This window comes from Labeo rohita, chromosome 7 (genome assembly GCF_022985175.1).
Source record: "Labeo rohita strain BAU-BD-2019 chromosome 7, IGBB_LRoh.1.0, whole genome shotgun sequence".
NCBI classification, from domain to species: Eukaryota; Metazoa; Chordata; class Actinopteri; order Cypriniformes; family Cyprinidae; genus Labeo; species Labeo rohita.
The window spans coordinates 26,064,367-26,078,000 of NC_066875.1; the positions used below are offsets into that span (position 1 = coordinate 26,064,367).

The 13,634-nt window shown below is 35.6% G+C and overlaps 1 protein-coding gene across 2 annotated transcripts in view; it reads right to left on the bottom strand.

Moving 5' to 3' along the window:
* rhpn2 (rhophilin, Rho GTPase binding protein 2) overlaps positions 1 to 13,634 on the bottom strand; it is a 31,379-nt gene that overhangs the window by 7,220 nt on the left and 10,525 nt on the right. For both annotated transcript variants that reach the window (XM_051115617.1, XM_051115615.1), the window contains exons 3-11: positions 11,902 to 12,030; positions 5,832 to 5,907; positions 5,292 to 5,369; positions 5,085 to 5,209; positions 4,659 to 4,825; positions 2,335 to 2,522; positions 1,354 to 1,510; positions 699 to 818; positions 393 to 587 (exon numbers count right to left, since the gene is read on the bottom strand). In XM_051115617.1, the coding sequence (XP_050971574.1) occupies positions 393 to 587; positions 699 to 818; positions 1,354 to 1,510; positions 2,335 to 2,522; positions 4,659 to 4,825; positions 5,085 to 5,209; positions 5,292 to 5,369; positions 5,832 to 5,907; positions 11,902 to 12,030 (1,235 nt within the window). The remainder of the gene's footprint in view (positions 1 to 392; positions 588 to 698; positions 819 to 1,353; positions 1,511 to 2,334; positions 2,523 to 4,658; positions 4,826 to 5,084; positions 5,210 to 5,291; positions 5,370 to 5,831; positions 5,908 to 11,901; positions 12,031 to 13,634) is intronic.

A 13,634-nucleotide genomic window follows, 5' to 3' on the forward strand; every position in this document is an offset into this window, starting at 1 on the left:
CACATAATGATCCAATAACATAAATCTACAATAATCCAATCACATTATCAGGCGGTAATGTGCCAGGACACATCCGGATGCATTAGTGTTTATGATACAAATGCGTTATGCTTACATTCGTTTCTGACACACTATACTTTGCTCCATTGGCTTCCATTCACACTCATGGAAATGTGAGAGACAGGAAATGCAAGCTCATGCGAATTGCACTTTGCCCTACTTATTTGTATCACGTGAAGACATGACTCTTAGTTACATTAAAAGACCACAAACTTGATTGCAGTGTTGCAATAAAGTGTAATAGACTGCACATTTTACACTGAATTATGTCTCCAAGTGCGAGTAGAAAGTCTAGTGCGATCATTACTATCAGCTGTCTATCTCTGACTTACAGATGATATCTGGTGCAAGCATGTAGTCCGTGAACTCATCTTCCTTGTCGTTTTGTTCAAACTTTGCAAGAGAGCGTTTGAGGCCAGCTTGCAGGATGTCACTCAGGATGTCCAGTTTTTGTAGGTGTCGACAGCGAGAATGTGTGCGGATGGCCTCTTCGTGTCCCATGATGGAGCGCTGCAGATGAGCTTTTCCTGAACAAACGGACAGAAAATGTTAGTTTAGTGTGTATACATGTAATATCCCTTTTGTATTACATTTACACTTTCTGTAGCCTAACAGGTCTGCATGTAGGAGGCTCTCACCTATCTTGCGTCTCTCCTCCTTGTCCTTCAGGACGTCAAGAGGAGAACGTCCGTCTGGCATGGCATCATATAACTGTGAAAGAGCCTTCTCTTGCTTGTCCTCATCATCACTGGGCGTCACTACACACACATAAATCACCAATATATAAACACTGCATTGTTTTGTTCAGTAAAACAGGAAACATGCACATTCATGTAACTTTCATCTCATTCCACAGAGGCCATGGTAAATGTTATGGCATTTACACAACCCATTGTGTATTTACTTTGTCTGTTGAGTCCAAATGAACTCCTTAATAGCTAAAACTGTCTGTCACGGAGACATTAAAACAGAAGAGAGAGAAAGAGGGGACGGGGGAGTGACTGTTTGAATAACAACAAGAATGTTACATAATCCCATTTGTTCTGGCACGGTCTATCAGAACATTGTCAAATGCAGACCGAGATACTAAACCATCTCTGTCTTTCTTCTGCTTCCCTTAAAAATAAAAGCTCCTTGGAATAAAAGTCCATTAAAGCACTGATACCTGAATACTCTCCTAAGGAAAGGAAACAATTTCTATGAATGAGACACAAAGGTAACCTTTTAAAAGGTTCCAGTGGGCTGTCAGCCAATGGGAGACGGCCAAAAGCTGTGATTGGCTGCTTGACTTACACTGGTGGTCCAGCAGAGCAGTGGAGACAAAGTAATGGGCAAGAGACTTGTAGTGACTGATCTTCAGCTCGGACATAGTGGTCCAGAAAAAGGGCACGTTGTTCTTAATGGGAGTCTGGATCATGGACTGGTGAACTTCACTGTAGGTCTCCCCCACCTGAGAACAAAAAAGAGAGAGGGGTAAATGTCACAAGCTTTCCGGACAGAGGTGCAACTGTAGGCTCTGAAACAGACCTGCATACTGATAGGATCAATAGGTCATGTATTTATACGTGAAAATGTCCCTTTATACAGACATCCCAGGTTGAATTACGATGTGAAAAGAGCACCATGGCAAATTCTTAGATTTTTTTTTTGTATATACCATATGTTTGGAATCAGTAAGATTAGGTTAAGTGGCCTTAACTACTATGTACTTACATTTAAATTAATAATTTGACACAATGCACTACTATGTACTTACATTTTAAAAAAGTAGCTGCATGCAATTACATCTGTAATTAATTTCTGTTATAATTACACTGTTGTCCCATCCCTTACACCTTAACCCACCCTTAAACCTACCCATACCATTCCTATGTATCCCACCTCAAGAGCAGCAAAAGTGTTTTGCAATACAATATGAACACAATAAGTACATTGTATTTATTTTCTGATGCAAGTACATAGTAGTTAAGGCCAACTAATATAACATGAGACCAGGTTTTAACTGTTTTTGAAGAAGTCTCTTACGCTCACCAAGTGAAATGTACCATTTACAATAACTGCTTTGTATTTTAATATACTTTAAAATGTAAATTTACGTGAGAGCAATACAGAATTTTCAAGATGTGATATATCTTCTCTGGATTCTTTGATGAATAGAAAGTTTAAAACAAAGTCATTTATTTGAAATAATCTCTGCTGTCACTTTTGAACAATTTAATGCATCCTTGCTTAACTTACAACTAGTAACTGTAATATCACTGATTTGTTTAGTACCTTTGCAGCCTCTTGAGCTATTCTGAGCAGGCTGAAGAACTCATTTCGGATTCCTGGAAGAGTAATCAGCTCAAACAAACACTCCTGCGCCTGTGCTAGCATCAGCCGGATCAACATGCTTAGCATAGCAGGGCTCATATCATAACTGGGAGTGTGTGTAAATGTCTCCTTCAGGTAGTGCAGCACACCTGCATAAGAACATACACAAACAAAATCAAACAGAGTTAGACAGAATTTAATATTAGAGCGTACATCTATCCACCTTATTTTTCCTGTAAGACTGGGCACGGCCATTTGTAATTTTCTGGGGGTCTTGTTTTGCTAATTGGTTTGTCTTACCATATTATTTTAATGTATATTTGAGGTCAAAAGTTTACATCCCCCAATCAGAATCATTAAAAATGTTAATTATTTTACCAAAATAAGAGGGATCAAACAAAATGCATGTTATTGTTTATTTTGTACTGACCTGAATAAGGTATTTCACATATAAGATGTTTACATATAGTCCAGAATTGAAAACAATAGGTGAATTTATAAAAATGACCTGGTTCAAAAGTTTACATGCCCTTGATTCTCAATACTGTGTTCTTACCTGAATGATTAACAACTGTGTATTTTTGTTTAGTGATATTTTTATGCATCCCTTGTTTGTCCTGAACTGTTAAACTGCCTGCTGTTCTTCAGAAAATTCTTTCAGGTCTCACAAATTCTTTGGTTTTTCATCATATTTGTGTATATGAACCCTTTCCAACAATGACTGTATGATTTTGAGATCCATCTAGTCACACTGAGGACAACTGAGGGACTCATAGCAACTATTACATGTTCAAATGCTCACTGATGTTTCAGAAGGAAACATGATGCATTAAGCGCCGGGGGGTGAAAACGTTTGAATTTGAAGATCAGGGTAAAAGTAACTTATTTTGTCTTCATGTAACTATCTTCTGTAGCCTCTGAATGGTAGTACTAAATGAAAAAAATATGATATTTAGGCAAAATAAGAAAAAAATTTAATCTCCGTTCTGTTCAAAAGTTTTCACCCCTCCGCTCTCAATGCATGGTTTTTCCTTCTGGAGCATCAGTGAGCTATTGAACCTCACAAAATCATACAGTCATTGTTGGAAAGGGTTCAAATACACAAAAATGTTGGAAAACCAAAGAATGTGGGACCTGAAGAACAGCAGCAGGTAATTTAACAGTTCAAGACAATTAAGGGACTCATGAACAACTATCACTAAGAAGAAAAAAAAAAAGAAAAAAAAAAAAAAAAAACACACAGCTGTGGATCATTCAGGTAACAACACAGTATTAAGAATCAACTGTATGTAAACTTTTGAACAAGGGTCATTTTTATAAACTCTTTTATAAACTGTATTTTCTCTTGTGGACTGTATGTAAACGTGAAATATCTTATTCAAGTCAGTACCAAAACAATAACATGCATTTTGTATGATCCCTCTTATTTTGGTAAAATAATTAACATTTTTAATCATTCTGAATGTAAACTTTTGACCTCACCTGTATTATACTAATTAGGCACATACTGGTTTGTAGTGCAAACAGTTTTACCATTTTCTGCACATTGTTATTTTTCTCATTATTTCCCTTTAGTGGCTAATGAACCGTCCAAAGGCTTCCATGTTGAAGAATAAGGTGGATACAAATCAGTCCCCTTGTATTTGCCTTCAACTGCAGCAGAGTGAAAATTAAACAAATTTAAACAAACAAACAAAAAAAATTTCTAGATAATTTCTTAAGATTCCAAACATTATTTGGCTCATGTAAAACGCACTGTCATTTCCTCCTTTTAATGTTTTTGCAAACACATCCTAGAGATAAAAAAAGACTTGTAGGACAACGTGTCAATCAATCTCTGTCATGATCGTGGCAACAAAAGGAGAGAGAGCGATCATATTTGGGTCTTCTTTCCGGTGTGGATATACAAAACATTCAATGTGATGAAAGACAGAGGGGTTGGCTGTTTTGATAGCTTAAGAAAGCCAGCCAAATCTCTCTTTACGCTGCTGTTATTTTAAAAAAAGTTAAAAACTGACACAAGCCACTGAGTTCCCATGAGCCTTTGACAGATCTGCTGTTGAGTGGGAAGAATTACATCATGTTCACTCCACCTTCAAACACAACCAGAACCCCGATACATCTGTTCTCATGAGGCAGGAGTTCACCCACAGTTAATCATAGCCAGTTTTGAATACTTTCCTTGCCTTCTATCAAACTTATCTGCATCTGTACCACATTACTGACATTCCAAGCTAGTTACGTGCATCTTTACTGACCAAGTGCATCTACTTAAAATCTCTCACCTGCAGATTTCTGGAAGGCATCAATGGCGTCCTCAAGTCCAGCTTGTGTCTGTCTGTCAGCACGGGTTCCAATCTGTGAGTACAGAGCTGCCATGTTAAAAAGCATGCTGGCTTTCTCCAGAGAGATGTTCTGCTGGCACACAGGCACGCCGGTAAAAGAGTCATACCTGTGTAGGCACAAAAAGTGTGTTAAAACTTATTAGTAATTTGATTACTTCTGTTTTTTTTTTTTATGATGACATTTATTCTGTTTTCTCCCTTTGTGTCTAGGGTATAAATGAATGAAAAAGCTGATGTATAAACATAGAAACCTGTCAGACCAGTTGTGTGTTTTCTCTGAATGAGTTGAAATGTTTACAGCCGATACAGTGGTGTATAATGTCATTACAAGTATATTACTGCTGCTGTGGGTGAGATGCAACCTACCATGTAAAGAAAATGCCAGTCTGCCGTGTAGGGGAGAAGAATCGAGTCTCTAAGAAGGAAAGTTGACTGAAGTAGTTGGCAAGCAAGTCTACACCAGAAGGATTACGACTGGGGGTCCGACTAGCCTGAAACACATTTAAGTCAAAAACCTCAATAAGTCTGACTGGTGTATCTTAACCTGTCAACTGTAAGTTTGTCACATCATACCTGTCTCAGGTCCATCAGGTCATCAATCTCATCTTGAAAGTTTGAGCCGTCTTCACTGTAGTGTTCCAGGATGAAGTCCTGTAAAAAAAAAAAAAAATCATATTCATTCTGTATGTCAAAGCAAACACAAAAAAGCCACAGTCTAATGTTCACAGGCCTGTTCTCCCTGCTAAACTTGTCTGTAGTGAGAAAACAGACATGACAATGACACAGTGTCATAGATTCACCACGGCTATGTCATTACAGTTCGACTAAATTACAGGTTGGAAGCATACCAAACCCCATCTGATTGATCCTCGTCTCTCAACAAACATTTCAACACCCACTTATTTATAAGACAATAAGGGGCAAGCATCAAACATCAATGCAGACTTTCAAAGCCACAATTAAAGTTTTACTGAGTCTTCGGCTTCCTTTTTTATTACGCCGTGACGTACTTTCGATTTTCACTTAGAAGAGCTTAGAGACTCACGAAATCCACCTGACTGAAGGCCTGATAACTGAAATAAACATTGAGGGGGTGGTGTGAAAGAAACTGACCTTGAGAGCAACTGCGAAATCTACATCCTTTGTCTCCTTCAGGCCTAGAGGGATGAGTGGGATGCTGGATGTCTCTCTGTGAAAAGAGCAAAAAAAAAAAAAAAAAAAAAAAACACAGGTTAGAAATTAAATTTAGAAAAAAGCAACATGAGAATACTTTCCATAAGGAAGGCTTAATAAGACATAATTTCCTTAGGCCAGTGATTCAGCGAGGCCAGACCTCCTACTCTCAGTGTGACTCAGAACTGAGACATGTTTCCAAAGTCAAGTGAATGTGAGCCCTGTCATACATTAGTAAAACTACAACAATCATATGAATTGAATCATATGAAACAATGCACTGCAGTTTCCATAAAAATATTAAGCAGCACAACTGTTTTCAACACTGACAAAAGCTGAAATCACCATATTAAATGATTTCTGAAAGATCATGTGACACTGAAGACTGAAGTAATTGCTGCTGTATATTCAACTCACAAGAATAAATGTCATTATAAAATATATCAGAAAACAGTCATTTTAAATTATAATATTTCATAACATTACTGTTTTTACTGTATTTTTAACCAAATAAATAAATACAGTCTTGGTGAGCATGAATCTTCTTTAAAAACATTAACAAAAATCTCAAATCTCAATTTTTTACATTGCGAGTTCTATAAATTGACATTAATTACTGAATTATGTAAGAAACAATAATATTTATAAATAATTTAGATTAATAAATGAAATAAAAAGTATCTGTTTTCTATGTCAATATATTTTAAAATGCAATTAATTCCTATGACGCAAAGCTGAATTTTCAGCATCATTACTACAGTCTTCAGTGTCACATGATTCTTCAGAAATCATTCTAATGTGCTGATTTATTATCAATGTTAAAAACATTTGTGATGCTTAATATTTAAGAACCTTAATATTTAGGAACCTGTGATACTTTTTATCAGGATTCTTTAATAAACAAAAGGTTAAAAACAACAGATTTTATTTAAAACAGATTTTTTTGTAACAATAAAAACAACCATTTAAAAGTTTGTGGTCAGTAAATTTGTATTTTTTTCTTTTTTTGAAAGAAATCAATACTTTTATTCACCAAGGATGTGTTAAATTGATAAAAATAATAATACTAATAATAATCACAGGTCGCAAAAAAAAAATAACCAGCACAACTGTTTCCAACATTGATAATAAATGTAATAAATCAGCATATTAGAATGATTTCTGAAGACTTATGTGACATTAAAGATTCAGCTTCACATCACAGGAATAAATTCTATTTTATAATATTAAAATAGAAAACCATTATTTTAAACTGTAATAATCTTACTGTATTTAACATTAACAGTACTGTATTTTTGATCAAGTAAATGCAGCCTTGATGAGCATAAGAGAATTCATTAAAAATCTTACTGATCCCAAACTGCTGAATGACAGTTATTATATAGTATATTATATTATATTATATTATTCATTCTTAGTTGATAACTAAGTAAAGTGTAACTAAGTAATTAGCAAACACACAAAGGAAAGGTTACGTGAATGTCGGGGGTTCAAATCCTGGAACAGATTACTTGCAGGTCTAGATATAAAATTTCATTCTGTAAGAGTTTAAAACAACTTTGTTTCCAGTGTGAGAGTTCAGTAACATTCCCATGTTCTGAGTATAGCACTGTCACACTCATCACATCATGTTGACAGCTGCCATGTTCTGCACTGTGCAATGAGAACTTCAAGAATGCAAAGTTCTCAGAATGCAGGTTGCAGAGAACATTCCCTGCAATGAGACACACAGAGAACAGAAGACAGGTTTTGTTCCTGTCCACTCTTCAGGCCATGAGAAAGAAGTTTGTTTCTCAAAAACGGACAGAGAGGGATAGGGTGGGTGCAGGGGCTTGAAAGAAATGAAAGAATGCAGTTCTGTCCTTTTACTGACACACACACACACACACAGTAAGCAAGCAGCCAGGTGCGATGGAGAATGCCACATTGTGTGCAGCTACAGCAAGACCTTGTTCTGTTCGGATTTCTGCTCATGAAACACAGGTGATAACACCGAACCCAATGGGAATATTCCTTTTCTCACACTCAATCATAAATAGGAGGTGATAGGCTTTGTTTGTTTAACAAGACAAATAAAGCAGGTTTGTAGAAAGTTAAAGAAACACATCTGCAGTGCAGAGAGCGTAGCTTCTGCAAAGAGAATGCTGGCTGTTATGCACAAGCCCTTTAAAGTCAAGGAGCCCAACCACAAAAACACACTCAAATACAGTGGCAGTCCAAAATTAATACACCTACTCCTAGGGCTGGGTGATTTTTCCAATTTTAATCAATAAATTCAAATGTAATGTTTTGCCACGATTTTATTTTTTAGAAATTGAGAAATCGCAATTGTAAATAGAAATATTACCAAATGTTAGAATTAGACAATTTTGACAATATTCCAGTGATAAGAGTAAAGAGAAAGGAATGATCCAACCTCATACCGGCGCACATGATTAACCGCTCACGTGTGACGCACTCATATCACTAGGCACCACTCACACAGAATGCGCTGTTGTGTTGACCAAGATGTGATGCGTGTAGTGGAATAAGAAAAACATGCAAGAAGACGGGAGTGAAATTCTTTTAACTTGAGTGCCACATTTTTAGAATGGCATTTTGTGCATGAGATGCTGCAAGAGATGTGAGTACAAGAGTCAACCACGTTCATGTTTACATATAAAAACAATAGAAAAGCAGCGCAATCAAATAAAAAACCTATGAAGAACTACTACTGTATGTCTGATATTTCTGATATGTTTGCATCATGGTGACAGGCTGAAAGCTGCTGTTCATTGTTTTTACATAACAGTTAATAATAGTCTACTGGTGTTACTGTATTTTTGTATTATTTCTGAACATTTAATATGTATAAGACAAGTTTGTACAAGATGTAGTTATAGTTCATTTTCTTTTCTGAAAAGATATTTAACAAGTAATTTTTTATTATTTACATCATGCTGACAACTTTGTGTGTGCTGCATTTGGAATAGAATTTTTCTTTAACTAGAGGGTTAATAAAGAAAAAGTTATTTGAATCATGTTGTAGTTACATTTTCAAGATAATTAGATTAAAAAATATAAATAAATAATAAAATAAAATAATAAAATTGAGAATCCATCAAACGTTCTGAAAAAAGAGATTTTTTTTTTTTGCCATATTACAAAAAAAAAAAAAAAAAAAAAAAAAAAAAAAAAAAAAAAAGGAAGCACTGGAATTATGAAGGGACCAAAATCAAACTATTGAAACTACTCATCTAACTATTAGTTGGGAGCTTTTTGAAACTTTCATTTATTTTAAAGCTTTTTTGATATTTTGATTTATTTGAGCATAACCTGAGCATAGCAGAGTCAAGCCAAACCCAACAAATGATTGTTCTGTCATATGTATCAACTCACTCAAAAATTTACATCAGATGTTTTTTTGTTTTTTGACTATGCAAGGAGGTATAGTGCTGTTTTGAATCCCACTGACTTTCATTATACACAATTTACTTAATTATTTGTGAAATTTACTAGCAATTTCTGAGTAAGTAACACACTGAATGTGAAAAGTTGAATGACTGAAATAGTACTTTCTTGTAAAACATACTCCAAATATCTTTTATTTTTTATTTATCTATGATTTGAAAAATCATTTTTATAGTGTATTGACAAATACAGTCAAAACATTCTTTAAAATATCTTATTTTTGTGTTCCACAGAAGAGTCATACAAGTTTAGAACAACATGAAGGCGAGTAAAGATGACAATTTTAATTTTGGGTGAGTGATTGTCTCATGTTTACAGCTTGAGAGTGAGCTGTCATTACAGATGTAGGTCAGGGGTTCAGATTCCAGTACGAATGTCTGCAGGAGGTTTTTCTGGTTTACTATGAACCCTCCAGGAACAGGTGATCAACACTCTTTGATAAGTGCTTGGCCCAAAGGAACAAACCTGAGGCTGTAAGCCTTAAAATGTTATGAAGGTAATGCTAATGAAAGACTAGGCCAGCACGGCTTGGTTATGCAGGGTGTGAATTTAAAATATGGCTGAGCTTTCTTAGAGCGGAGAAAGACGGCTTTTCTCAAGCAGACAGTAAAGCATGCCAAAGACACTCAAGGGTGCATACGTGCATACACTCTCACTCACAGTGGTCTGAGAGGCAAAAGAGGGCTTAGAGAGGATTTGAAGAGGACAAGAATCTAGCCGTAACCAAGGAAACACACTCAAGGTCCACGAACTAAACACAACATATACACAGCGTGACGGTCACAAAAGCATGACTGCAGCACCATTATTGAATCCTTTCATTTTGGCTGTAGGGTTTGTGTCTCTAAAGAATGAATCACTTGAACAGCCTTGACTATAGACAACATGCACTTCTTTCTATTGCTATCTGTTTTAAAGTATGACCAGACATTTTTAACATGTTACTGACAAAAGAGAATTTGATGGCAGTAAAAGAATTTGTCATACATGATACAATTGTAGTACTACGGAAAAAGCAACAGAAACACAACAAAAGGCACACTTGCATCCTCTTCTGACACGTGAGGGAGACACATAAGTCATGTGTGTGAAAGGAGGATGACTTTAAGGATTCGCCATAATTATCAACCTGTCAAACCACCTCTGCATAAACCTGTCTGACCAGTAATATGGAACAGAGTCTGTTTCTATTGGAAATTAATGCAGAAAGAAACTCAAAAAGATGCATTGATTGATTGACCAATGAGACCATTTCTCATCTTCTCTGTAAACATCAGCCCAGATCTGATTTCATTTAATGTTTTGAAAACAAGCCAATCGGCTCATATGAATTCAAAATCATCATGAAATGGAAATGATTTCACAATGTCTATTGTAACAAGACCTGATATTGTCCATTGGGAACTGACTGGATCAATATTTTTAATTTTAAAATCTCACAAGGGTATATTAACTAAAAAAAAAAAAAAAGTCCATAAAATATAGTTTAATTTCCATAAAATTACAATGAAATGAACACTAAATAGCCTTGTGGTTAGTGCGCGCACAACTATGCTCGTGGCGACCCAAGTTCGAATCCCGTCTCAAGGTCCTTTGCCGATCCTGCTCCCCTCTCTCCCCTCTCCCAGTACTTTCCTGTCATCTCTCTACTGTCCTGTCCATTAAAAGGAACAAAAAAGCCGCAAAAAGTATTAAAAAAAACAAAACAAACAAAAAAACTGTGGATGTCATTAGATCCTTCAGTTTACTCATAGTCTCCAAAGAGAAAAAGATTTCTCAAACTCAAAGGTCTTATAATTAAAAAGTCTTTCTGAGTTGTGTATCATATCACAAGAAGTTTGTGTGTAGGCCTACGTGGAATTTGAAGCCACAGAAATTCCAAATAAGCTTAGCTGATTTCCGCAAAACTCAAACACCTATCATTCACAAAATTTTACACATCCCATTGGGCTTGTGTGTCTTTTAATGAAATACTCTGACCATTTTGATTATGCTTTTAACTACCAATAATCATTGTAGTTCTCTCAGTTCCGTTTAACACTTACTTACCATGTTCAAATACATTCCACATAATTTAAAAAAATGAAACTGTACGATAATGTAAAGATACAGCGCTGATTCAATCTGTTACATGTAAAAACGTGATTTATTTCAGCGAGTTCAAAAGCCTATAACATAATGCAGATCACGATCGTCTTTCATTTTAAAGTAAATATAACTTTAATGAGTAATGTTTGTCCTTTGTTAAATACCTAACACATCCCTCACTAATGGAAGCATCATTCCACATAATTTACTGTGAGATTAGTACAGAAAATGTGATCGTACAGGGCAGTGAACAGAGAGCAGGGAGTCTGCTCTTATATCATTCTGTACACACCCCTTACATTACTGTAATACGTAATACGGGAGGCTCCGTGCGTTCAGACAAACTGGACATGTGTGATTAAGAGTAGGAGCAGTATCTGTGCATTCTGTCTCTAGAATGGATCTTAATCTGCCTCGAGTATGTTCCCACTGTATCTTTCTTCATCCTAATCAGTTCAGTGCTTGTACTTACTGTACGTTCTGATAAACTTCCACAGAACTGTTGAGTCCTTCCAGCTGCTCCATAAGAAGCTGCAGATCTGAGTTGACAAAACTCAACTCCAGCACCACCTGCTCCCGAACCTTATTATTGGACGTCGCCCTTGAGAGAGAGAGAGAGAGAGAGAGAGAGGAGAGAGAGAGAGAGAGAGAGAAGAGAGAGAGATAAGCGAAGGTCACATGCAACTCAGTTCACAACACAGGACAAGTGGAATAATTTTAAACTGTTTAAATTGTCCAAAATCTATGGTACAGAAGGGAGAGGCTAATAAGACAGGAGTCTTTGTTATTTTGTGTGCTCCCAAGCACATGATAGAAATAAGTGCTGAGTGGGCAGCATACAGCTATGTTTGTCAAAGACTTAAGAATTCAACTGCACAGTCCTGATAAAACACACAGTAAATATAAAAGAGAAATCGCCTAACTAAAGTCAATAAAATACAAAACCTTATAGAGACACAGAGGTACATTTGCATAGTGACCCTGTTTTATCTGTGACTGCTATTCAAAACTCTAGTCATTAAGAGGGAGTGATGTGAAGGTGAGCAGGTCAGGTTGAACCTGAGACTTTTGACCTTTCATTCAAACAGGGAACATCACACTTGTGCCAAACTGTCACTGTCTTCTATTTAAATCGCATACATTGTGGTTCTCAAACACACTCCCCTAAAGGAATCCTTTATTATATAATAACATCCAGTATGTAGGGCCCTATGAAAAGTTTTATTTTTTCCCCAAATTCCATTTTTTCTGTTATTTTTTCTGGATTCTTTTTTTTTTTTTCCATTTTACTTTTTCTATATTCTGCTTTAATGATTAAATTAAATTTGATTAATCAAAAACCATGTCTATTTATTGAGATCATGAAACTTACACAGCAATTTATTTAAAGTGAAATAAACTTTTCCCTCAAATTCAGTTTTATTTTTACCAAATTCTGTTTACCCCCCCCCCAGAAATACTGTGTTGTGCATTTACATTTTTCTGTTAAATTAATTTTTATATATATATATATATATATTTTATGGGGCTTTTTGCCTTTATTTGACAGGGCAGTTGAGAGCAAACAGGAAAGCACTGGCTGCGCTATATGTCGGCACACTATCCACTGGGCTATCAGTGCCGACCTGTTAAATTTTTTTTTTCTGGCAATTATTCCTTAAAAACAAATGTTTTAATAATAATTTCATTAGTAGTAGTACTATCATTACATTAAGTAATATTTTTGTGTCATGTATTTTTGTGTTTCTTCAAGTTAAACTGAATTTTTATTTTGATGGCTTACTGACCTTTAAGTTTCTGTTTTCCTCACAAGAAATTGTACTGAACTGCTCATGAAGTGACTCTCATAGCAGTTCTAGAGATTATGTTCATGAGTTTGTGTACTTATGAGTGTAGTAAACAAAACTGCGCGTCTGTGCAATTTATTCACACAGAGACACGCAGGATTCATTTAAACAGTATTATGTAGCTTAATATTCATGGACACTAATCCATTTCACATTCCGATTTAAGTGTACTGACCTACTTTTGATTTATTCATCCAAAATTTGGCAAATTCCGTGACATTCCACATTATAAATTCCATTTCTATGAATGGATTATGCGATTTATTACTATTAATCATTATCATGATTACTATTAACAATTTTATTTGTATACCGTTCTAATATCTTCAAACAAAAATTAAGCTTAAAGTGCTTTACA